The sequence below is a fragment of the Marmota marmota genome, unplaced genomic scaffold (genome assembly GCF_001458135.2).
Source record: "Marmota marmota marmota unplaced genomic scaffold, marMar, whole genome shotgun sequence".
Classification (NCBI taxonomy): domain Eukaryota; kingdom Metazoa; phylum Chordata; class Mammalia; order Rodentia; family Sciuridae; genus Marmota; species Marmota marmota.
This window is the reverse complement of record NW_025999949.1, coordinates 18,481,752-18,506,970: the sequence shown is the minus strand read 5'-3', so window position 1 is coordinate 18,506,970 and position 25,219 is coordinate 18,481,752. Positions and strand designations below refer to the sequence as shown.

Below are 25,219 nucleotides of genomic sequence, written 5' to 3'. Positions count from 1 at the left end.
AGACAGTATATATATATATATAATTTTTTTCATAATCTCTCCTTGAGTTCTGGTTTTGCCTGGGGGCAGGAAGAGGGAAAATGTACAACCTCTAAAATGATCACCCTGGAAGTTGTCCTAGCGGATGATACAGAGATTCGATGAACCACAGCAGTGAAGTCTTGCCTGGGGCACAGCCATCCTGGGTGACCCCCCCAGCTCAAGTATGCCCTTCCTCCGGCACCTTCCAGGAAACTGTGGAGGCTTCACACACCTTCTACATGCTTAGCAGAAAATACACTTCCAGCAAAAGCACTAAAATGCATTTGGTTTTTAAAGGTATTTTTGTTTGGGGTGGCATAGCCTGGGACACAGAATTTAAGTGAGATGTTTTTAATTTTTCCTCCTTCTTAACCTTAGTGAGATGTTTGAACTTCTTTAGGTTTGTAGAGTGCATGGCAACAGTTCCTGGACTGTTTAAAATGTGTTTGCTTATTTTTGAAGAAAGAGTAGAAGCACCTGATAAGAGTAGTGATAACAGGGAACCCTGTTTATGTAGCATTATTCTAAGTGCTTTCTATGTGACTCATTTGAACTATGTCCTCTTTATGACGTGGTTTCAAGTAAACATAAACTTATGCTTGCTAACTAGTTTCAAACTATTAGCAGTAATTCTGCACATATTTTAGTATTCTCAAGTCTGATAAAGAGCCATTTCATAAGATACAGCCCAGGTAGATGAATAGTCTAGTCCTTTACTGAGATACCTTTTACAGGTTTTCATAATTTAAACTATTTTTGAAATTATAACTTAAAGGAATTTTTATAAGCGCTTAGATATAATAGTACAACTGCTTCTCCTGTTGAGTTTTACACTTGTTCATTAATGTATTTAATAAATATTTGCTTTGGGCCCACAAAATAAGAAGATGAATAAGATTCAGCTGTGCTTTGGAACTAGCAAGGAAGAGAAATATATTAACAGATCATTGCAATATCATGTACAAGCATGTATATATGAATGATGAAAGAGGTAGGAATGAATAATCTTAAAGGAATTCAGAAGTGTGAACAACTAACATTATCAAAGAGGAAACTTTGAGCTGGGTTTTAAAGAATGAATAGGAGTTTTCCACATGGCAAATGGGAGACTACTTATCTGAGGCAAATATAACTGCATTTTTATTCATAATGTACAGTACGTAATTGTATTTTTATGTTATTAATAACCCTGTTTATAAGGGAGAAGGAGCAGTGGAGGAAGTACATCAAGGGAAATTGGGTGTGAAGTCCTTTCCATGGGTCCTTGTGAGGCTGGTCATTTGACCCTGGACTTTAGTGACCTCAAATGTTATGTGGCTGGAAGCTCAGAGTCATCCAGATATCCTCTGTACAGATTCTTCATGGAAGTTATGGGTCCCAGTTACTGAAAATGAGTAGATACAATGCCTGGTGGCAATAATTTTTCTAAGCTTTAACATATTTCTGTTTAAGGTTTGTTCGTCCTCCATTAATCATTTTCTCTGTGGATGGCTTCCGGGCATCCTACATGAAGAAAGGGAGCAAGGTCATGCCTAACATTGAAAAACTAAGTAAGTGATTTCCTGACTGCCTGGTCTCATCTGTAAGCCAGGATCTCTGCAGTACCAGTTCTGCTATGGGGTTTGAGGTCTATGCACGCATTGTTTTTGAATGTATTTTATTATCTGAAATAAGAAAATGAAAGTAACACCACGTGTCTTGTTTGTAAAGTGAATTTTACATGAAGTGATTCCTGTTGGTTCTGTTATCCTAATATCTGAAATTCTCTTTCTAGGGTCCTGTGGGACACATTCTCCCTACATGAGGCCTGTGTACCCAACAAAAACCTTTCCTAACTTATACACTTTGGCCACCGTAAGTGTTTTCTCGAATGATACGTATTCAAAGGTCTGACTTAATCCTGGAATGACTTCAAGGGGAGATTTTTCAAACATGTTCCTTAGTGTTCAAAGACAGTCTCTCTGTTTTCCATCTTATCGGCCTCAGTAATTCACAGCAAATGCCTTTTACAACTTGGTAGAGGCCTGAGCTTCATTGCAACTTTAAAACTAAAGTCTTTCTTCAGGCACAGTTCAGTCTGAACACAAGCATTACATTTCCCTCAAATACCTGAGAGTTGGTCATTTATTTTTTGGATTTGCAAATAAAAATCTTGATTTCAGATGTTCTAATTTTCAGATACTCCAAATTCTATCTTTTTAATATACAATTTACTTATTATTTTATTATTACTGTTTTTTTTATTGTTGACTTGGGGGGAAATAGAACTAAGAAAAATAGAAAAGAATATTTAGAAATTGAAATTCTTTGGAGGCACATGTGTAAATTTCAAATAAAGTAATAGAAATTATATCAAGTTCTAATAGTTAAAACTCTAGATATTAAAATTCTTGTAGTCATGTTGTTTCTCAAATGGCTAATAATTAGCCTTGATGCATGTTTGCTCAGGCAGACACACAGTAAAGGCTATGTGTATCTTATATGATTTTGGAAATTAAATATTGTTATAAAACCTTCTGTGATAAGAAAACTCATAATAGAACTCATATATGTAGATTATTGTATTATTGTTTTAACAATAAATTTGCTTTTATACAAAGGGTCTGTATCCAGAATCTCATGGAATTGTTGGCAATTCAATGTATGATCCTGTATTTGATGCCACTTTCCATCTTCGAGGGCGAGAGAAATTTAATCATAGATGGTGGGGAGGTCAACCAGTAAGTTTTGCATTTTGTTTTTTGGTGTGTGCAAATGGAATTATTTCATCCCTAAATTTGTTACCTGAGAAAAAGATATGTCCTCATACTTGTCAATGTTTGTTTTTTGATATTATGTATAATGTATATACATGTATGTATATATCATATATTTATATATGTGTATATGCATATACATCTGGAGTATAATATACATTCATTTCTATATAACATGTGTATGTGCATTTGTATGTATATGTGTGAAGTTATGATTCTAAAAGTGTGAATGATGAAAAGTCTTCGCTAGGATAATAATGGAAATGGTGCCATGAATTGAATTTCAGAAGCATTTTGAAGAAGGACTGAATAGTCAGATCTTAATGATTTACCAGATTTGGAGATACAATGGGAAAGAAAAATGAATGGTTATGACTTCCCTGTTATTTTAAACCCAGTTCCATAATAAACAGAATCAGGGAAAGTTGATGGGAAAAAAAGGAATTCACTGAAGCCCATTGTAAATTCATGCATTCTTTTATTTAATCTATTTTTTAAATCATGGAAGTGAAAAATTATAAGTGGAATCCTATCTTATACTGAGACAGCAAATTAAAACGTTGGAAGAAGTTCCCTTGTTTAGATTAAGTGGCTGAGCAAAAAATGAAATGGGCTGTTGGTGCTTTGACCTAATGTTTTCCCTGTGACAGTGCATATGATGGGCAAGTTGCTTTGCTCAGACACAGGCAAAGCAGCAACATAAAGCCATGGTTGTGGAATGTGCAGAACTGGGCTCTGGTGTACCTGGTCAAAACGATTGGAATCAACACCGAAGCCTGGGCATTGTACACAAACAGAGATGTGTCAAGGACACATGATCTTGTATTTGATGCCACTTTCCATCTTCGAGGACGAGAGAAATTTAATCATAGATGGTGGGGAGGTCAACCAGTAAGTTTTGCATTTTGTTTTTTTGGTGTGGAGAGAATGGCTCCATCTCATGCCGACTCCCATTTGGGGTAGTGGCTCCCTGGAACACAAGCCGGGGAAGAGTCTGGGAGATTTCGTGCAGTCTATTAAGGCATGAGGGGTGGATGGGGTCTGCACTCATCCTGTGTGTCCACAATGCCCTGAGGACTGAACCTGGAAAGCTTGCTGTGATCCACTGGCAGAATATGGAGCATAAACAGAAATTGTGTTCTTGAGGTAGTCATTTGAAAAAAAGTCATCTGTGATCAAAACATCACGTTGTTAAATAGATATATACTATGTAAGAACAAATGTGGACTTTTTGTGCTTTAAATTAATATTGGAAGACTTCTTCTCTATCTGCAGGAAATAATAGAAGTTCTGATCTTGCTCTTTATTGGGGTTGGACTCCCAGAAGTCTGTGATGACCCATATTGTGATCTAATGACATCTGTTGACAGAATGGATTCCACAGTTTATGGCAGAGCAATAGTTTATGAGTAAATTGAATGATGGAAATTATAGCTCTGTTTACCTGTTGCTAGTTGGTCTCTTGTAATAATTTTATCATGGAAGTCAACTTGTCTGAGTGATAACAAAGGATAAATAGTAATTTTATCTAATTGGATCACCTTACACTTGGTGTTGACACTAGGTTTCCTTGCAGTTAGCGATGACTCAGAAGCAGAAGAGTCCAGTTAACTGGTGCAGACACAGGTCAGGGGAAGCCGTTAACCTCTCCCCAGGAGTAGTCTCTCTCTCAGCACTAGCTGCTCATTTCCCCCCTAACTCTCAAACTCTCAGTCTAAGACTGACTGAGAGCTACAGTGAAACCAATCTGTGTTTCCATCTACCATCTTGTGCAAGATGGGCAACACAGGAATTCTAAGTACCATCATAGTTATAATTTAACAACACATTGTTGTCTTGAAATTTGATCTATTGTGGAGTGTATAGACAGGAACTATAAGAGATTTCAGCCTAAGTATATGACTACATGAAACTATGAGTCCTATAAGAAAGAATAACTATTCCTCCACAAGCATTTATATAAACCTCTCAGATGCTTGTACCTTTCACAGAATTACTAGTGAAAAAATAATTGGAGTATAGAAAATATTCATCAAAATTTAGAAATGGTAATTAAATTAAATTTACTATTACTGAATGATGAAACCATGCAAGATAGTTGGCTTCATAATAAAGGGACCAGATTAAATGTTGAATAAGAGTGACATCCTTGTTTAAAACCCAGAAGATGAGATGAGGCATTTATATAGTGTCCATCTGAGATTTTGAATCTCTTCATTATTTTTCTTCCAAAAATAATTTGTATGATTTAATTTCATCTTAAAAAAAAAAAAAAACCCAAAACAAAAACCTCTGTTATAGCTACTTTAGCAAAGTCTGGTCTGCTTTTAACTTGCTAATCTTCAGAATGCACAATTAGGAGTTGTCATTTGCTGCATCAACATACATTTCTCACTTAATAGAGCTCATTGATTGTGTTTGTTTCTTTGAAAATTCTCTCTCCTGTAATTTCTGAATAAAGATAACTTGGTGGGATAGTTCCCAGCTCAGTCCAAATCTGGACCTTCAGCCTCGTGGAGAATGAAGGGGACTCCATGGGCCTGACTTAATGTGGAGATGTGAGCAACTAAATGTGGAGGATTCATGATCTGAGTCCTCCAAAGTCTTGATTTTCTGGGTGTTTTAAGAGGAGCAGGTGTATTCTTAATACTTTTTAAGTTGCTTGGCTTAGAAACTGCTTTTTCCCCGCATTGTTGGGGCAATGAAGAAGGGTTGCATATTCTAGAAAAAGACAGCAAAGAGAAGAATGAAAGAACAGGTGCGCATTTCCAGGCCAGAGGGGTTGGTTGATGGAAGGAGGCAGTGGTGCTCAGTTCTTCCAGGTTATCTGGGTAGAGGAAGATTTACATTCTGCTCAGAAAAATGTTACCTTGTTAAAATTTTCTTGTTTCTTTTTCACATTCTATTACAGACCTATACTTTTTTTTCTGTTATATATATTTTATTTTATTTTATTTGTGGCTGTTGTTGCCCTGTGTTTGCTAAGCGTGCTCTACCACTGAGCTGCAGCCCAGGCAGGTATTTAGTTAGAATGAGCTTTGCTCAGTTACTCACCTTAAGGTAATTTTGTTGGGATTGGTTCCTTTGTCTAGCGACCTCTTAATTTACTTAAAACTTTCAGTTGTAGTATCTGTCCCTAGGAGCCTTCCCTGAGTTCCTTCAGCCCTGGCCAAGTGACTTGATCCTCCTTGAGGCTTTTATATATATTTTTTCCTATCATAAATTTGACCACCTCCTTGTGAAATTGGCTAATTCTACATCTGTTTTAGACTGTGGATTCCATGGGGATAGAGCCTGGTTTATTTTCTTTCTAGTTTGAAGACCTCATCCAGAGCCCAGTGTATTGAGGAGCTCTACTGCTGGATTTTGGATTGACCTGTTCTGCACTTCCTTCTGAGCAGCACACTAGTCCATAGTCTATTCTCCTGCACCCTTGACCCTTACATCCTTAGTTTGTTCTGATTCTCAATAATCTTATCTATTTTGCTGATGCCAGAGCCCTATCCACTCCTTTGATCTCTCAGAATTCTAGTTACTCTAGCTCTGTGATTTTGAATGCGAAGGAAAATTTCCTTGCATTGCTAAAAAACTACAATATAAGTCTATGCTTTTAAAAATTATTTTTTGCTTCTTATCTTTTTCAAAACTTCTCCTCCCATAGCTGCATACTTTACTTAATTAGAAAAAGTGTTGAATTTTATATTTAGCCCACATCCTCAGTTCCAGTGGGGAAGCTTTATTTATTCCTGATAACATAGCAAGAAGATATGGTATTATTCCCATTTGTCCCCTTTTCAGAATATAGAATCTAGGGCACAAATACTACAGATAAAAAATGAGCAATGAAAGAAGCATTGAGATTAAAGGCAGGAAACCTGCACCCCGTGCCTTCTTAGATTATGTTTTTAGCTGTGTGTGTGTGTTTTTTTTAAACAACTTCTGAGGGAATTTATATTTGCATTCAAGTTCAGAGAAATTTTGACTAATATTTCTCTGAATTAATAAGGAAGCTTCTCTTTTTGATAGCCCTGGAGGGTTGTTTTCACTTTTCTTCTTTTGGACCAACGTTTTAATGCCTTTTTCCCTTGGTAATTTCTAGATTTAACTGCTGAGCCCTGAAATGGAAAAAATATATATTTTCCTTGTTAAAATTTTCTTGTTTCTTTTCCACGTTCTACTACAGACCTATACTTTTTTCTGTATACTTTTATACAGCTTGTGTCTGTATACACTCACACTTGGCCTGCAGAGGAACTTAAACAGAGACTTATGATATGACTTAAGAACTTCCTTTAGATTTCAGCCTTGCATCAATTGCTAAATCTTGACAGATCATGTTTATCAGGGCTGGGATTCTTTTATTTGAGGTTTTAAAATATACTTTTTAATTTCAAGTATTCTCTTATTTGTTGGCTTTTGTCCTCTTCTGACCACACTTTCAATTTTCTGTTAGAAAATATTGTCAACGTGACATCAACAAAAAGCAGGGAGAATTTTTCTATTTCTTTTTTTCAGAAGAAAGACAATTTTGGTAGGGGGTGGCTACTGGGGGTTGAACGCAGGAGTGCTTTACCACTTAGCTACATCCCCAGCCATTTTTATTTTTGTTTTAAGACAGGATCTTGCTAAGCAGCTTAGGCTGGCCTTGAACTTGCAATCTTCCTGCCTCAGCCTCCTGAGTCATTGGGATTATAGTTACGCATCACCATTCTCAGAAGAAAGACAATTCTTGACCTTATATTGTCTTGATAATTCACATTTTAGAACCCTGATTATAAATGTTGTCAGTACAATTTTTGCAAAGTACAAAAAGTGTAGAGAATAAGTGATTCTGATTTTTGCCATTAGAATACTTTTTATTAACATAAATAATTTCTTGTAAAATCCCTAATACTATTCATTAGTGGGCTTGACAGTTCATTCAGGAGTATTCTTAGATGGGAGTACTAGGAGGTAGGTGGTGTTATGAAATGTAGCTTGTGAAGACAGATGGCTTCCTTCTCAGTGGTATGTGGTAAGGGCCATCACAATCATTTTAGCACACTTATTCTGCCATCTTCACATGCATGTGCATATTTTGAACACTGCAAAGACCCCTCTGGTGGTCTTTTTGTCCTGAGAGCACCTGAGCTACGTTATTCCTAGGGCTTACTGTTGCCCAGATATTGCCAGTATCTGTATGTATCCTACAATATTATTTTGAAAAGCTTCAGTCATCTTTGATAAATTTGTATTAAAAATATTTTTTTCCTTTAGGAAACCCTAGATGGATCTTATATTTCATATATGTCAAAAATTGCCTGGTATAATTTCTTTCGTATTAGCAAGGCACTAGATTTTCTAGAAAGTGGTTTGGCTATAAATATACTAAGCTTGTGTCAGTGAAATTAATGTAAGTATATGAAAGTGGTCCTATACTATAAGAAACTGGACTTTCTGGGAACTTAGCACAATTTTGAGGCAGCTGCAGGGTGACCAGCACTTAGAGGTCATCTTCCTGTTTGTAGAGGTGTTGGGGCAAGAATGATTGAAAGTCCAGGATACATTTAGAACCCTGGTTGGGCCATGCTAGAACTTGTTCAGAAAGTGGAAGGATGATCTGGACCAAATGGAGGAGTGGGCACTCAGACCCTGATCTCTTTACCCATCTCAAAGAACCAGAGGTCCCTGCCAACCAGGAATTATGGGAATGGGCTGAGGACCCCACCTCTCCCCTGCAGATGAAATCCACTAGCTACTCAGAGCTCTGTGGATCTAGAGGGCTACATATGCTCTCCCACCCCAGGCCTCCCTTGCCAGTTGCACTAGTTGTGATAGGGATTTCTAGATGCCCCTAACAATGTGTTTGCAGCTCTTGTAGAGCTCTTCAAGTATCTCATACTCTTTTGAAACTGTGGCCAAGCTCCTAGCTCCTAAAGGTTCTATGCCTTCTAGTTACATATTTCCACAGTGGGGCGGGGGAGGTTTTTATTGGTATCCTAAGATCCTCTCAAAGTCTGCATGTCATGAAACCAGAAAATGGACTGGCTGTAATTCCCACATCATTTTTGCTTTAGTCTCATAACAAACTAGTTTTCTCCCTTATTTGCCTTCACTCTTTTCCTCTCAGTGAGGGTTTTTGTTTTTTTTCTTTCCTCACGGACTTCTGTTCATTGGGACAGTCGCCATCCTAAGCTGTTTTTAATGTTCCTGGAAATAACTGGATGTCGTTTATTTCTATTATTGCATAATAATAAAGACTGAAATTGATCAAGTGCTTACCAAATGCTAAAACACCAGTTGAAGGGCTTTGAATGTATTAATTCTTTAAAGTGGAGAGTAATCCTGTGTGCAAGAAAACATCACCTCCACTGTGGCACAGAGAGGTCAAGTGACTTGCTGGAGGGCCATGTGGTGTGGTCTGGTAGTCACAGAAGCCAGGTTTAAAATCTTGGCTATCTGGTTGCAGAGCCTGGGTTCTGAATTCCATCTTTTGCCTCTCAACAGCACGAGTTATAAATATTTTCAAAGCCTTAATGAAAGGTTTAGTTCATCTAACGTATCCTAGGAACTTCTCCCTAAATCCCCGTTTATTAAAAGGCTAGGTAAAAGATATAAGAAAAATCCAAATTAAAAATTAGCCTTTCTTCCCCTTCTATTTCATCCACTTTAAAGTCAAACAAGACAAACTAGGTTCCAAGATTCTGACATCTGGGTGCCAAATTGGGGCTCTCCTCTGTAAGGATTTCAATAGTAAAGGAAACATATGGTTCACTCCTGAGTCCTTTGATGAGCAGAATTCAGATGTATGAGAGAAATATTCAAAAACAATTATTGAAAAAGACAGGTACAGAAGAGAGAGACTTTTGAGTTGAAATAAAAGTTAAAAAAAAATGTCACTAGCATCATAGCAGAGCTTTTGAGAGTTTTCACAGAGAATGTATTGAATAACATTTATGGAAATAATGGTTCTGACTTCCAGATGTGAACAAAAAAATGGTTGCAAATAATGTGAAATTTATGGTGGGGTGTGAGTAGAGTATAAGATATCAGATCTAATATATTTTAAAAGTGTTTTTCTTTAACCAAAACCCAGATCATATTATAAGCCTCTTATATTTTCCTCATTAGCTATGGATTACAGCCACCAAGCAAGGGGTGAAAGCTGGAACATTCTTTTGGTCTGTGTAAGTTACCTTTATTTTGTCAATGTTTATAAAATTATAGTTATGATTCAGTTTACGAAACATTAATTTAGTCTTGATTTTATTTCCATAAAATATAAAATTTTACATATTTGTTGATACCTAGAAATATACCTCAATACCTTTTCCTGAGGTCCTTTTTTTTTTCCTCTTCTCTCCTCCTTCTCTAACCTCTCTTCCGTATTCCTCCTTTTCCCTATCATTGAAGGAGAGAAGATTTTCTCTTCTTCTAGCCATCCATTTGCTCTTTCTACCCCGTCTTTAGAGGTTTTTGGTAACTTGCCACCTAGGGAATGTATATTTCTCTTAGAATATTTATTGCTGTGGTCTGCACTATCATTTTCTATAAACATATTTCAACGTGCTATATTTATTTTGGTTCACAACTTTAAAACTCTGGTGTGGTCTCAGACAGCTAGGGAGTTGATGGAGTGATCTAGAGATTGGGGATTCCAAACAAGAGATAGGGGAACCCTTTGTTTCACCCCACTTTTCCACTGAACTCCAAGATTTCTCTAATAAGAAAGTACTTCTCATCCCTGCAGAGGTGACGGGATTAGTAGTTGAAGTTTGTAAGCCTTAAGATGAACCTTACCTAATAAAATTGTCAACATGTTGATTATTTTCAAAGGCTTCTTAGTAAAAAGAGAAATCTGTTTCAACTTTCATGGGGATTTTGTTCCCACTGAGATGTTCTTTCCATCTTTTTTTTTTTTTAACCACCTAAAGCTGTTTCCGTATTTGCCTCTTATACTTCAACAAAAATCTGACTATTCTATAATAGTAGTGTGCTAAGAGCAATCACAGGTTCATATTAATCCAGAATGGTACCATATATATTCTCCAAGTCAGGAATAAAAGTAGCTTTTTCAGATTTGAAGGGCTAAATTGAAATTGAGTTGGGTAATTTAAAGTTAAGACAGAGTGTCTCTTTAAAAGTTTTTTTTTTTTTTTAAGAGGTTTCTGAGTTGAGAAATAAGCATGGATATGTTAGAAAAGACACTGCTGAATGTAAGTGGGATGTTGATTTACCAATTTAATCATACACATTACATTTATTTTAACCCTTGAATATCACTGATGCTTATAGAAGTGGTTTCTTTTGCTCTTCAACTCCTTGGCCTGTCAGAATGGAGGGGGAGCCAACAACATAATTAATACTTGGTCCCACCCTGCCCCCCTGGAAATGTTACACAGCTTCCTTGAAAAGGCCCAGTGTTCTGGTTTTGAATGACAATTTTCTCCACCCATTTGAAACCACTCATGAGAAGGTGGCTGTTGTGTGCTTCTTTGAAAGACATCTGTAGTTTTGCTTTGCCTCTCAGACAATTCTTTTATCTCTGTATCCTGGAAGTGACTTGGATTTACTTTTTTTCTCCTCATTTTTGAAGTTTTTTATAACCTTAAAAAAGTCTGATCATACTTCCAATTATTTAAGGAAACACAGGTCAAGGAAATCTACACAAAGTACATTCTGCAAAATTTAAAATTTAAAACCAGATTCAAATCACAGGCTTAGACTTTGAGGCCATCTTTTTAATATGTTGCTTTACTGCAGGCTAGATGTATATTCTTGCTTTTTAAATGATAATATTTCATTCCAAAATCATCCTCAGTAGAAGTTCCATCATATTCTTTTATGTCAATTCATATTTAAAGGGAGTAATTCCCATTATGCATGTGTGTGTAGATTGGGTCTAATCCCAGCTCTGTTACTTACTGAGATTGCTGACCTGGGACAAATGGTGTTAATCTCTCAACTAATCAATGTTCTCATCTTTTTTTTTTTTTCAATGTTCTCATCTTTAAATGGGTGTTGTAGTACTTTCATCACAGCATATTGTGAAGATAAAATGAATCAATATATTTAAAGTATAGAGAGAACAACCAATAAGCAGTATTTGTTTACTTATTTGCATTATCTCTTTCAACATTGACCAGACAATGTCTGTACATACCCTGAGGTATTTTGTTTCCCTTTACCCCTAAATACTTCTTCTAGTCCTCCAATGCTCCATTTTCATTTTTCTCCCTTGTCTGATCATGTCTCATGCACTTGGTTTCACAACACATTCTGAATCTATCAGGGATGTGAAGACAGGGATATGTACCCTGTTTTGCTTTCGGCTTGGTTTTTTGTTTCCCTTGGTCTAATTTATTTGCTGCCTCTGCATTGTATTTGAAACACAGTTAATGGCTAAGGATCATGTCTCTTTGGTCTGTGAGGTTATTTCAAAGTGATCATCTAAAACTCACAGGAAGCCACTTTGTCCAACTCATTTAAGAGGTTAGAATACAAAGTAAAGCCTAAAGTCGTTAAATGTTATCCCCAAAGTCATACCTGGGGTGGATACTCAGACCTCCAGAGTTTTCATCGAATGCTCCTAACACACACACACACACACACACACACACACACAGAGTTGATAACTATTAGCTTATTTTCCCCAAGAAGAGGACAATGACACCTCCATAATAGGATTTTTGTGGGAGTGTCTATATCTTTATTATGTTTACACACACACCTGGGCCATAATATTCCTTTAACAAACATTTCACAGATGAATGTATCATCTCTGTGGACCTATAAAACCAGTATGTAATGATAAAAGCTAACATTTCTCTAAACACTTTCTATGCCCCAGACATCATTTTAAGCACTTTTCTTGTCTTTTAGTCTTTACAATACCCTTATGAGTAGGTACTGCTACTATCATTTTACAGAGGCACCCAAAGATTAGGTAACCCACCGACATCTTAACTTGTAGGAGTCAGGATTTAAACTCACACATTTTGGCTTCTGAGCTGGTGTTTTTAATTTTCAATCTATTGTTGTTCAAGTACCCTGTCCAACAAGGGTGTTATAGGGTAAGCATTCTGAACTTGACAAAAAATTTCTAGTAAGCTGGTATTTTTCCATTAGCATTGGAAGTGGGTTCATCGGAGTCCATATTTGTGGCTTAACACCAATCACATAAAATAAAGCAGCTTTTAGGTAGAAAGTGAAATCAGGAAAAATGAAAAAGCTATGACACTGGCTTTTTTCTTTTTAAGTTAGGAAAGAATTCAAAATATGTAATCATAATTATTTTGTTCAGATAAAAAGGATTTCTAAAGCTGAAGAATTAAATTCCTTAAGTGATTAACCTGGCTTTGCTATGCCTATTTCTAATTCAATTATAAGATATAATAAACAGGGTCACATTTATTGAACAGCACTGTGATATATTTAAAGCAGGATTCATTTTATGATAAACATGATTTTCTGGTGTATATGATAGCTCTAGACAGAGAGGATGCCAGAAGAATGACAAATACCCAGAGGAGAGATGGGTGGAGCCGGTGGGGGAGTGTGGTGATCCTGGGGACAGGGAGCGGCTGCTGGCCCACAGCCTCTGCCAACTTTGCCTTCCACCATGGCTCTGAAGAGCTGTCTTTCTCCTAGCTTTCTTGCTCATGTCTACCAGGAGTGAAGTTTCAATGGTTCACCCAATGTTCCATAACAAATTTTCCTTACCACAATCAAACTTTAGTTTTCATCTGAATTCATCATGAACATGCTTCTAATGCCTGGTCTTGGTAGGGGAGTGAAAAGCATTTTGTGCTCCAGGTTAAGAAAGTAAGCAAATTTCCCCAGAAGCCAAGGGATGGCTCAGACATGAATATCCTAATGGAACTCGGCTCAAGATGCAGTGCTATCATGGTAGCCAAGAGCTCTTAAAGTTGGTGCCAGGCTTAGGTTAATTATATTTCAACAGAGGAATGAGACTTAAACACAAAAGTCATTGTGGATGAAGATTATACCCTTTTTGTCAGTCTCATAATTATATGTGCCTATTCCTGATAGATTTTTATAGAGATGGAAGAGAATTTCAAGAATACCTTCCCTAACCCATTATTTTATACAGGAGGAATTTAAAGTTTCAGGTTAGATAATGTTTTTAAAGTTATGTAACTATTTAGAGGCAGAATGATGACTAATTATGATCATTAATAAAAGAATGATTTTAGCATTTAACTGTGTACCAGGGACCCTGTGTCTTTTAGTTGCCTCGTATCACTTCATTCATAGAAACAAGCTGTGTGGTGTGCTTTGCTGTTATCTTTGTTTTACTGATGAGTTAACTGAGGCTGAGAGAGGTCAAGTGGCACAGAGGACAGCAGAGGTCATCCTGCTGGAAAGAGGCAAAGTGCGCATGGAAGTCCTGTTCCCTCCTCGGTCACTGCTGATGCCAAACCCACTGAACAACAATGATTCTGAAGCCATGGTCTTTTCTACTTGTAGCCGAGTTTTTCATCAGCAAGACAGGTTCCTCATTGTGACCATGAATCAGAATTTCCAGTCTAGTCTTCTGTGGAAGAGGTTGAGCAATGTAATATGTTACAAATGGAAATGGAAGTTTAAATGCTAATTCCAAAGAGGGCCTTTTTACTACAACGAAGTGAAAACAGATGGTGGCAAATAGAGAGCATTTGGCCTGGGTGCAAGAGCCAGGGCTCACAGACTTGAGTCTGTGGAAAGACACCTACCAACATGTTTTGCTGGTTATCCCCTACAGGGCCATCCCCCATGAGCGGAGAATATTGACCATCCTGCAGTGGCTCACCCTGCCAGATGACGAGAGGTATTTGCTTTCCTCTGCCCTTCTCTCTTCTTTCTTCAGTACATTTCCATCTTTGGTTAGACTTGGGTGAAATACTAGATGGACTGTGAAATAGAAGTGCAGCCAAAGATTGGTATTATTAAAAGTTTTGTGGTTATTAGCCTTAAGCGTTATTTCCCTAAGAAGGATTTGGTGATTGGGGACCATTTAATTACATGGATTACTACAGCTCTTAATCCTGGCCACTACAGCAGAACCGAAGGGAGTTTCTGGCTTTGATAAATGAACTATCAGCTTCTCAAAGACCGAGAAGCACTAAGACCAACTTTGCACTTGAACAGAGGAATAAATCTTTTTGGCTGCAGATTGCATGGCCCATGTGAATTACCACTGGGCTCTATTATCTTGAGATTCTGAGTACATGCTCAGGGTTTCCTTTGTGACTTTTAATTTCTGAAAGTGGTACCAGGCAGTTACCACAGTGAGGGTGGTGTAGTGGGGTGGCGGGTGTTGGAGCATTAGGGGAAAAAAAAAAAGTTTTTCCATGGTAATACTGACAGTGGTTGAGAGATTAACGAAACTTGAAGGATTTTTATTTTTTAAAGTGAGTAGGGATATTTGATATTCTTTGTTGTGTGTGGTTTGGGGAAATTATAAACCTTCCAATCTTCTCGTAGGCCTTCGGTCTATGCCTTCTACTCTGAACAACCTGATTTCTCTGGACACAAATACGGCCCTTTTGGCCCTGAGGTTAGTAGTTTATCATCTGCTTGAGGGGAGTCTGTGCCCCTGGGCTACTTGACCTACTGACCGTATTTCAGGATTTGTACAGTCTTTGGGAGCGTTTGTAATCTACAAGGTTTATTCAGAATTACAAGACTAAAACATTTTAAAAAATCTTAAATATACTTGTTTCTCTTACAGGAACTACATTTCAGATTCCTTTGATATTGAAACATATCCTAAACTTGATGCTAATGGGAATGGGGTGTATTGCAAGCTTGCAGGTATCAGTTACCATGTGAAGAATTGGGAAGGGTTGGCACCAGCCACCATCGGAAAGGAGTGGAAAGGCATATGGGGATGAAACCTCCAGTATGCAACATTACAACTGAATTTTAACACCTTTAAAATGAGTATGCTGTTCAAAGAGGGTAGGTCAGTTAAGTAGCTCTGATAGCTTTAGCAAGTATAGCCATTCTTGTAGTTTATAGTGTTGGATGCTTTTTATTTGGTACATTTTGACAATTGGTATTTATACTGTGAATCCATCACCACATTCAAGGGTGTGTACATATCCATCATCCCCCGAAGGTTAAATTAATTCTTAAATGAGAGGAACATGCTACCCAATGAATCTGTTCAGCAGAGCTGTGAGGTACCCTTTATCAAGTGCTCAGTCATCTTAGAAGACAGTCTGTTTGTAAGGTAGGAGCCAGTAAAACTTCAAATTCAGAAGATGGGGAAGAGGAATAGCTTTGTTTTGTTATGTTGCTTTTTCATCCAGGCTGGAATCCTCCCAATATTTCAGCAAAGATCATTTTAAAACACGAAGTCTGCAAATCTAAACCTTTTCATATTTTAAATGTCTTTAGCATTTCTTTCCTAACAGGGGTGATATGTCTACATGAACATAGTAAAACTTGATTTCAGCTGAAAAATTGTTTTAAAAACTCTTTGAAGGAAACTGCCTCTAATTCTCTACTAGCCTATGACAACTGTTGCCTATAATTAAATTCACTGGGTTCAGTATAAGGCTGAGTTGGAGATACAGATAGATGTATCTTAGCTTAAGTAGTTTCGAACAAATTGCAGCCTGTCTAAATAAAGGCAGTAAATACCAAGAAGTTATAAGTATGTTTGAATGTTCAATTATCCATCAGTTCAGTGGTCAGTGATTTTTTTTTTCTTTAAACATTAGAAACTAACTGCTATGTGAAACCATTCTTTGTCTTAAATCACAGAAGTCATATAAATCTGGTGTTCTTTTTCTGTTCCTTTGATGTTTAATCAGTTTTGCATGATTATGAAACACAACTGATAAAACAAGATAAACATCTGCATACATGAAACACAAATCTTATTTTGCAAGGAAAGAAAAAGAATGGTTGTTTTATCTTTAGGATGAGTTTCTTTGAGATTAATCTAAAGTGAATAAAAGGAACCACATTTTATTAAAATGTTAAAAAAAAAAAACCCTTACGAAACACCTAAGCAGTTCCATGTGCTCTATGTAAAGTTCAACTTTGCTTGAATATTATCCCTTAAAAGACCCCAAGGGTAGGTAGAACAGAGATTTGGGTATAGCTACTCTTTTAAAAGTAGGAGACTGGTATTGGAAGAACTTTGGGCTGCTCAAGTGGCTTCACAGGTAAGTGGAGAACCTGGAGACAGATCCTCAGAACTTCTGGCTCCCATACCACGACCTTCCTGTGGAAACTTTTTTTTTTTTGTACTGGGGATTGAACTCAGGGGCACTCGACCACTGAGCCATATCCCCAGCCCAATTTTGTATTTTATTTAGGGACAGGGTGTCACTGAGTTGCTTAGTGCCTTGCTTTTGATGAGGCTGGCTTTGAACTTGCGATCCTCCTGTCTCAGCCTCCTGAGCTGCTGGGATTACAGGTGTGCGCCACCGTGCCCAGCTTCATGGAAACATTTAATGCTCTTTCAGTCCAGGGAACCAGCAAAGTGGTCTGTTAATAAGTGTGTTCAAATCACACAGGGTATTTTCTTTAATTCAGATGTTGGCTTTTAACAGTACAGATGAGGTATCACTCATTTTATACTTTAGGTTGTGTAGTTTAACAAGAACTGTTCTTTACCCATGAATATCTTTAGAATTCTAACATGTACTTCAGTTACAATTACCTATTGAAAGTAGATATGTCTGTGTTTTAATTAAGAAACAAACATTTTAAGTTCTGAGCAATGAATGAATGAAGTGTGATACAGAATGCTTTAATTTGCTGTAAAGATGGTTTCTATGTCCAGGAGTGCTCATTAATATACAAATGGATCTTTTCCTAAAGTATTTTTGAATTAAAAGTTAGAACTATTCATGTTATGTTCTTTTTAGCACTAATATTTGCAGATGGGTGTTTCCTCATATACCTACTGAGTAAATACTCTTAATTGGATAATTTAGATGATCTCTTCAGTAATGGTAACTGATCACCTGGTTGATTTTTCTGATAAAGGAGGGAGTATTTTCAGGTTTCAACTATTTCTCATATGGTTCTAGGAATCTTATTCTAACTAAAAACAAGACGAAACAAAACAGTTTACACTTTTAAACACAAAACCAAAGCAAGTGAGCAAAATCTTTCTTTGGGCATGGACTAATTGGCTTATATGCCTATGTGTCCTATATGCAGATTAATACATAGATATCCCTATATATCATTGTATACTTTTATCGGACATGAAAAGACTATACACTTGAAAGACTACTTTTCAAACCAATAGCATGCTATCCTTGACATATGAGAAAATAACTTGCATTTGAAATTTAATTGAAATGATTCTAACAGAATGTTGTATGCTACAATAAGATGAACTCAATTGGAGTTTGTGCTTGAGTACCCTTTTCAGGATGATTCTCAAAGGTATTATTAAGATGACCAAACACTGGGCTAATGGCATTCAGAAATGGTGTATTGCTCCTGGTTTCATAGTGTAATGGTGAATGTTCAAACATAAGCTTGCTTTGGATTATTGGCGCAACCTTTTTCTCTTAAATCTTGTATGCCTTTTCTGTGACCTCTCGTTGGGCTGCTCCTCCAGACCTAGAGGCAGAGCTTTGGCTGGCTAGTCCCTACCTTCAGATGGCAACATATCCTTCTGAAAAGCAGGGAAATTTGCCCCTCTCCTTCCCATCCTCCTAATAACCTCAGGCTAAAACTTCTAAATCAGGCTACAGTATGGCTGGTGAGTGAAAACTTAGCTTTCATCTCCCTCTAACATTTGAAGAAGGAAATACATGCACTGTAATCCCTGGATGAAAACTCAGTTTGACTAAACCCTACTTCTCCTGCTCCTCTAACCTGCTGCAATCGGAAGGGCTCACCTTGGGAGTCTTTGGAATGTTGAAGTCTCTTGCAAGTGGCCTGGTGTTTGATGGGCAGATTTGAGTGCTAGCAGAATGTACTTGGTGATCATGAAATGGAAAATCCTTCTTTTCCTTTTCTTGCTCTTCTTGTGGAGATTTGCCTAAAATTAGAGGCATTAAACCAAACCAAATCCAAGTCTCTGGGGCTGTGTCTTTAGATCGCTTTGCCGGAGAAAGAGGTTGAGACAGAAACAGAAGAGCCCTTGCAGTCGCTTGCCCTGGAAACCGTGAGAGCGCATGGCAGATGTTCTCCTTCTTGGATACACTAACACTGTTCCTCCTCCTGCCCCTTCCTGCATCTGAATGGCTCTTGGAACAGTCCTGCCAGGAGAGAAGTTAGCTACGTAGACAGCAGAGCTTGCTGCTTTAATTCACCTTTGCACCATCAGCAAATCAGGGGCCTATTTTTCTCCAGCATTTGGAGGTCCCAAAAGGTTATCTTCTTCACTCAGTTTAAGTATCAGACTTCACTGTTCTCTGGAGTTTGAAACAAAATCTGTAGCACTGCCACCCTCCCAATCAGGGGAGGAGGTAAGGGACAGCAAAGATGTAAATAAAGCCATTCTGGCTCTGTAGACCAAGACGAGGAAATCTTGATGAATAGTCACATTTTATCTAATTTTCAAAGAGCATTTCTAAAAATACAGTATTATTCATGTCAAGTTCCTCTGTACCGGAAACTTTGGTTGTCAGTGAGAGGTTCTCTCTCCTGCCGGAAGTCCCGATGTGTCAGATGTATTCAGGACCAAGGAGTTGTTCATGCTTCATTCCATCCTTGGGTTAAAAAATTTCCATGATCCTTGCCAATGAAGGTGACAGTGCTGTGACCAATTTAGTGGCATGACAGTTAGATACTCATGCTTCTCTGAACTGGAACCACCTACATGAATTGTATTCCCATCTTGAGATGGCCAAGTGACTAGTCTTCTCTCTGGTGGTAAACTAGTACTTTATTAATGTAGAGCTTTTTGTAACCAAGGATCAGCCTCTCCCTAATGCAGGAGTGCTGCGTTACAGGACTTCTCTAATGTCACCTTTGGGTGTATCTATGAGCAAGCTTGTCAGCTAAAAGAAGCCCATGTGACTAGATTGTCTTAAATTACATTCTTGTTCCCAGCAAAGAAGCTGAGACAACAGCTTCAAGACCCGCTTAGGAGGCTTCTCTCCAGAGAGGTCCTTGAATCACCTGTCCTACCCATGTGTTCTCACTTAAGCAGCCTTAGTCTTTCTAAGTCTCTGCTGACCCCAGACGGAAAAGGTGAGCTTTATCATCTGACCCAGAGGGACAGACGGCCTCTGAGTGCAGACATCTCTATCCGCCAGTACAGGAGAGTAGTTATGGCCCATCTCTTACTCCGGCTAAGAGACCTAAGAGGAAAGTTGCCCCTAAGAGGAGACAGGAAAGACCCGTTGCTCCTCCAAAGAAAAGAAGAAGAAAATTACATAGGATGGATCATTATGCAGCGGAAACTCGTCAGGACAAAGTAAGTTTATCTATTGTTCCAAAGCTTTGTGGCGGGCACGTCTGAGTTGAAGGTTTCCTCCAGTGCTTCGGTTCGAAAATTGGCTGGATACACGTTTTAGAAAAACTCTGGTGCAATGTCCTTGGCTTGGAGTCCAGAAGAATCTGGTACTTCAAAGGTGAACACTGATATGAAGACTTCCTGAACTTTTGCATGACAGAAAAAAAAAAAAAGGAGTCTTTTACTTTATTTAGGGTTCATTGTCCCTAAACTGGCATTAACATTGAGGCTGGAGTGACTGTCCAGAGGGCTATTGGTTTTGCTTGCACTTATGCACAGAATTAGTCAATGGTTTGTGACCTTGGTTCTTGAGAATGACCCCACAAGGTAGCAGGAGGAGTTGGCAAAAACTATGTAGATTAGAATTCAATAGAAAGTTGACTTAGATTCGTGGTCTGTACTCTCAGAGATCAGAAACAATCTTACAGTATGGGCAAGGCAAAAACTGAGATAGAATGAAAGAAAAAAACAATGGGCAGAGTCGTGTGTTTTCTCATAATGACGTGAGTAATATTTACTTGTCCTGGTACACTCAGAAGAGCCTATGGTTACTACTTACCTGAAACCTTCAAATACTTATGAGGCAATCTCTTATTTATAGTTGTCTGAACAGATCAGAAACTAAGAAGTAGTCTCTGGATTTTACCTGAATTGTCTTGATGACTCAAGGAAAACAAGACATTGCCAAGGACTGACATATGTTATGCATTTGGTATTTCTTTATCCAGACAAGGATCTTGGAGGAGAGTGTGCTTTTCTCAGAAGCAAGTGCCACTTAGCCCCACATCTGTTAGTCCCTTCACATTCCATTGCTCATCTCTTTCTGAAACTTTCAGTTCTAACTTATTCCTTGGGATAGGATTTGAAATACTAATGCCTCCCATGAAGGAAAAAGGTCTATACCTAATTTCACTGATGAAACAATAGGAGGAAAGTTCTTGAATCATCTGTGAAGGTGCCAGTGGAAGATAACATTATGTGTTTGAGTAATAATGATATTCAGATCTATTCTGATCTTATCCTGGTTATCTTAGGTAGATGTGTGTGATTGCCAGCTAAACTGCAAACTTCATCTAGAGTACTCTCAAGGGTTTGTCTGATGTGAAGTTTCATATAAGAATCTTTTCATTGCATAGAGATGAGATTGAGAAGGGAGACCTGTAGTGTGTGGGAGTGCTTGAGTTGTTAGACTTCCATCTGAAGAAAAATATGAGATGATTATGTTTCCTAGGCTTTGTAAATGTTCTTCAGAGAAGAAGTGAGTTTTTGTATTAGACTAAATAAGAAACGTTCTAGAACAAAATCTGGTTCATTTTTTTTCAGTTAGGGATCTTGTAAGTTCTCATTTCACTCAAAACCCGCTTGAAAAGAACTAATTGGAGGAACAGTAGCTTGTTTCTTAGAAAACTTCTTCCATTAATCTATTGCTTTTAGAAGCTGATAGTGGATATCTTTGGGACATGTGATGGGTCCCATTAGTGATGTTCTTATTTGTTACCCTATGGGAGCTTATAATTTCATGTAGCCACTCTGTTCTTGCCTAAGTTTGAAGCCTAATGCGATTTTACACAGGAGACAAGGGGCTTAAACCATCCATCCAACTTTCTGTTCACTCTCAAAACTCTTGAACTTAAAAGATGCTGTTGTTACATTCTAGAAAAGGCATTTTACAAAAAATTTCCTTTTCTCTAAAAGGAATTTAATATTTCTATTTTTATATCAAAGAATCTTGAAAAGAATTGGATGAAGAGAGTTATTAATTATCTTGAAAAAAATATGAAGTCCTTAGACCAGATTTCCATTAAAAATGGCAGGAAAATCTCCCCTTTAGACAAAGCTCTGCCACTGGGCCTGAAGTTTTCCTTCCAGAATGTTCTAAGGGTAGACGATCTATGGAAACTGAAAGGTTAAAAACCGAAACAACAAAAACAAAACCTGTGAGAACTAACTTGCTCTTTTTTCCAGATGACAAATCCTCTGAGGGAAATTGACAAAACTGTGGGACAGTTAATGGATGGACTAAAACAGCTCAAGCTGCATCGGTGTGTGAATGTCATCTTTGTTGGAGATCACGGTAAAGCTTTGTTTTTCTTTGCTAATAAGATAGATAAATAGATGCTTCTGAGGGTGTTAAGGAAAGGAACACTGGCACCCCCCCAGAATCCAAGTTTCTATTCTTCACCGCCTTTTCCTTTTCTTCAGGATAGGGAAAGAAATCAGGTCATGATTCCAAACAACCTGAGATGACCCTGGGTTCTTTTAAATCAAAATCAGGGTCTTCTATATCTTTCTATTCTTTGCAGGAGAGGCCTCTCTTCAAAATCTGTCTCTTAAGGCAGGTGATTCACTTGTGATATTAAGGACTTGCTCTGTGAATCTGGCACATCAGGTGATAATCTCCCATCCCTGTGAACCACATACCCCAAAGGAGCCCACAGATTTTGGGTGGTTGAAATGTGCATGGGAATATGATAAGGAGGCAGAGAGACAGGGTCTTGTCAAAGAAGCCATGTACTACAAGTTCAGCCATTTCCCTAACTCACTGAAGAATTCAAATCCAAAACCAGCACGCTCTGTTGCAGCAGCAGCAGCAGCTCAAGGAGCAGTTTTCTAAACATTTTATAAAGTAGTAAAACTCATGACAGCTTCACTCTGAGGTGGAACCTTATAAACACAGTATGATGACAGGGCCTATGGGACATTTTTATTTCACAGACATGCACATTGAGTTCGAAAGAGTACCTCTTTCTTTCCTGAACTACCCAATTGAAATAATGACCTTGGAATTCCTAACTGCTCCCTTTTAATAGAGTTTGGAAGATGAAAAACTTCATTGACTCTTCGGCAGTTCTGTTGAGAATAGCTGGTGAATCTTCCTAGTCAAAGCTGGGCTCTAGGCCTGAAATGTTCTGGAAGATCTCTGACAGACTGTGGGGACTAACTTGCTCCCCTGAGGGGACTAACTGTTACCCCCTGTAAAATTATATTTTGTGAGTTTGGCTTAGTGGGGAGGACAGGACAGAGAATCTGGAGCATGTAACACAGCTGATTCAACTGAGTCGCCCAGATGTGTCAAGAGTATTTGCTCACATGCTGGAGGCAGGTGTCTAAGAAGTAGATTGTCCCAGTGAATCACATGCTGAAGCACTATAAAAGTCATGGACAGATTAAAACTTTTTCTTAGTGTGCAGGCTTCTAAGATGAGTAGATCCATTTGGTTTGGGGAAGCAATAGTCTCTCTCTCTCTCCAAAAAGGGAGTATGGTTTAGTGTTGTGGGGTGTGAGCTTTGAGGTCAGAATGAATTTCAGCAAAGCTCAAATTGCATCTTGCCACTATTTGATGCTATACAAGTTCTGGGGCCTCTTGAAGTGTGAGCTCCTCATCTGAAGATGGAGAACACTGACTCTACCCATGCCAAGTTGGTCTGGAGGTGGAATGTGTGGCAATGCCAGAGAAGCAAACTTGCCCTCTGAACTTTGAAAGCAAAGGAGGTCATGCACCCTGGGAGCGGCATCAGTGACTCCCTAGAATGTAACAAGTGGAAGACCCCTCCAGTCCTCCATTAATATCTTATTTGGAGACTTTCCTTCCCTGGGCTAAGATTGAGGTAGTTGCGGATTTTTTGCTTGTTTGCTTTAAAATTTTCTTCCTGAGAGTTTTGAGTGTTAAAGGAAATGATATATAACCCTTGTGCTATGTTGAGATTTGTTTTTCTCTCTTTCTTCCTTCCAATTTATATTTAAGAAAGGATACAGGATACGGATCTGGAATTACAGGAGGTTTTCATTTGAAATTTACCAGGTTTGGGCCACACTGGGCTTTATTTCTTTAGTTTAAAACCTTAGAGAGGGGCTGGGGTTGTAGCTCAGTGGTAGAGGGCTCGCCTAGCACATATGAGGCACTACGTTTGATTCTCAGCATCACATAAAAATAAATAAATAAAATAAAGGTATTGTGTCCATCTATAACTAAAAAAAATTCAAAAATAAAAATAAATAAAATAAAACCTTAGGAAGCCTTTACGGAATCACCTATTTCCTCTTAGAGAATATGCATTTCATGGATTGTGTAAAGCAATCAAGTAGTCTCCCCTTATCCAAGGAAAGTATGTTCCAAGACCCCAAGTGGATATCTAAGACTGTGAATAGTACAAAACCCTGTATGTGTCATGCTTTGTAGCAGCCAGTGATACATATATAATTACAATAAAGTTTAGTTTATATATTAGACACAATAAGAAATTAACAATAAAAACTAGTAATAAAATACAACAACTAGGAGAATACACTGTAATAAAATTTATATGAATGTTGCCTCTTTCTTTCAACTAGCATGGGGTGGAGAGCATATACAATGTGGATACGCTGGGACAAAGGGATGATTCGTGTCCTGGGCAGTTTAGAGCAGGAAGGCATGAGATTTCATCATTGCATTCAGAATGGCAATTTAAAATTTACAAATTGTTTACTTTTGGAACTTTCCATTAATATTTTTGGACTATTATTTACCATGGGTAACAGAAACCATGGAAAGCAAAACTGGATGTGGAGGGACTACTGTCTATTAAACCTTCATGAAATTTCCATGTCATCTTATAAATTCCCAAAAGACAAATAAAGGTCTCTACTAGATGCCTTCAGCTTATGATTCCACGTTTGTTTTTATTATTTTTAAAATATTGATCAAGAATCTTTCCTTGATGGAGGGAAGAAAAGAAATTTTGAGGTGGGAGAAAGAACATTGTTTGGTTAAAAACAATTCCTTATCTAGACCCTTTCTGTGCCCTAGTTGCTAGTTTTCGGTTCTAATTACACTGTTTACAACTTGTTTTCAGCATTATTTTGTTTTTTAGTTTGGGTGGTCATTTGAGCTGACATTTTCCTTTCTCATCTCTTGTTGCCAGTATTGTTTTGTCAGTAGCATCCAAGGCCACCAGGGGAGACAGAGTGAGGGCTGGTGATTAAGTGCTTAAGATAGCAGATGCATGAGAGAGGGGGATGGGGAGGGTGAGGCAGAGAG

The 25,219-nt window shown here is 37.9% G+C and overlaps 1 protein-coding gene across 16 annotated transcripts in view; it reads left to right on the top strand.

The window, feature by feature from the left end:
- The window catches only part of Enpp2 (ectonucleotide pyrophosphatase/phosphodiesterase 2), a 111,090-nt gene that overhangs the window by 53,117 nt on the left and 32,754 nt on the right, over positions 1-25,219 (top strand). For 12 of the 16 annotated variants that reach the window (XM_015486402.2, XM_015486401.2, XM_015486411.2 and 9 more), the window contains 8 exons: positions 1,474-1,571; positions 1,796-1,875; positions 2,622-2,741; positions 9,888-9,943; positions 14,521-14,586; positions 15,243-15,315; positions 20,005-20,160; positions 22,165-22,273. In XM_015486402.2, the coding sequence (XP_015341888.1) occupies positions 1,474-1,571; positions 1,796-1,875; positions 2,622-2,741; positions 9,888-9,943; positions 14,521-14,586; positions 15,243-15,315; positions 20,005-20,160; positions 22,165-22,273 (758 nt within the window). The remainder of the gene's footprint in view (positions 1-1,473; positions 1,572-1,795; positions 1,876-2,621; positions 2,742-9,887; positions 9,944-14,520; positions 14,587-15,242; positions 15,316-20,004; positions 20,161-22,164; positions 22,274-25,219) is intronic. The other 4 variants (XM_015486408.2, XM_015486414.2, XM_015486416.2 and 1 more) reach the window with 1 other exon arrangement.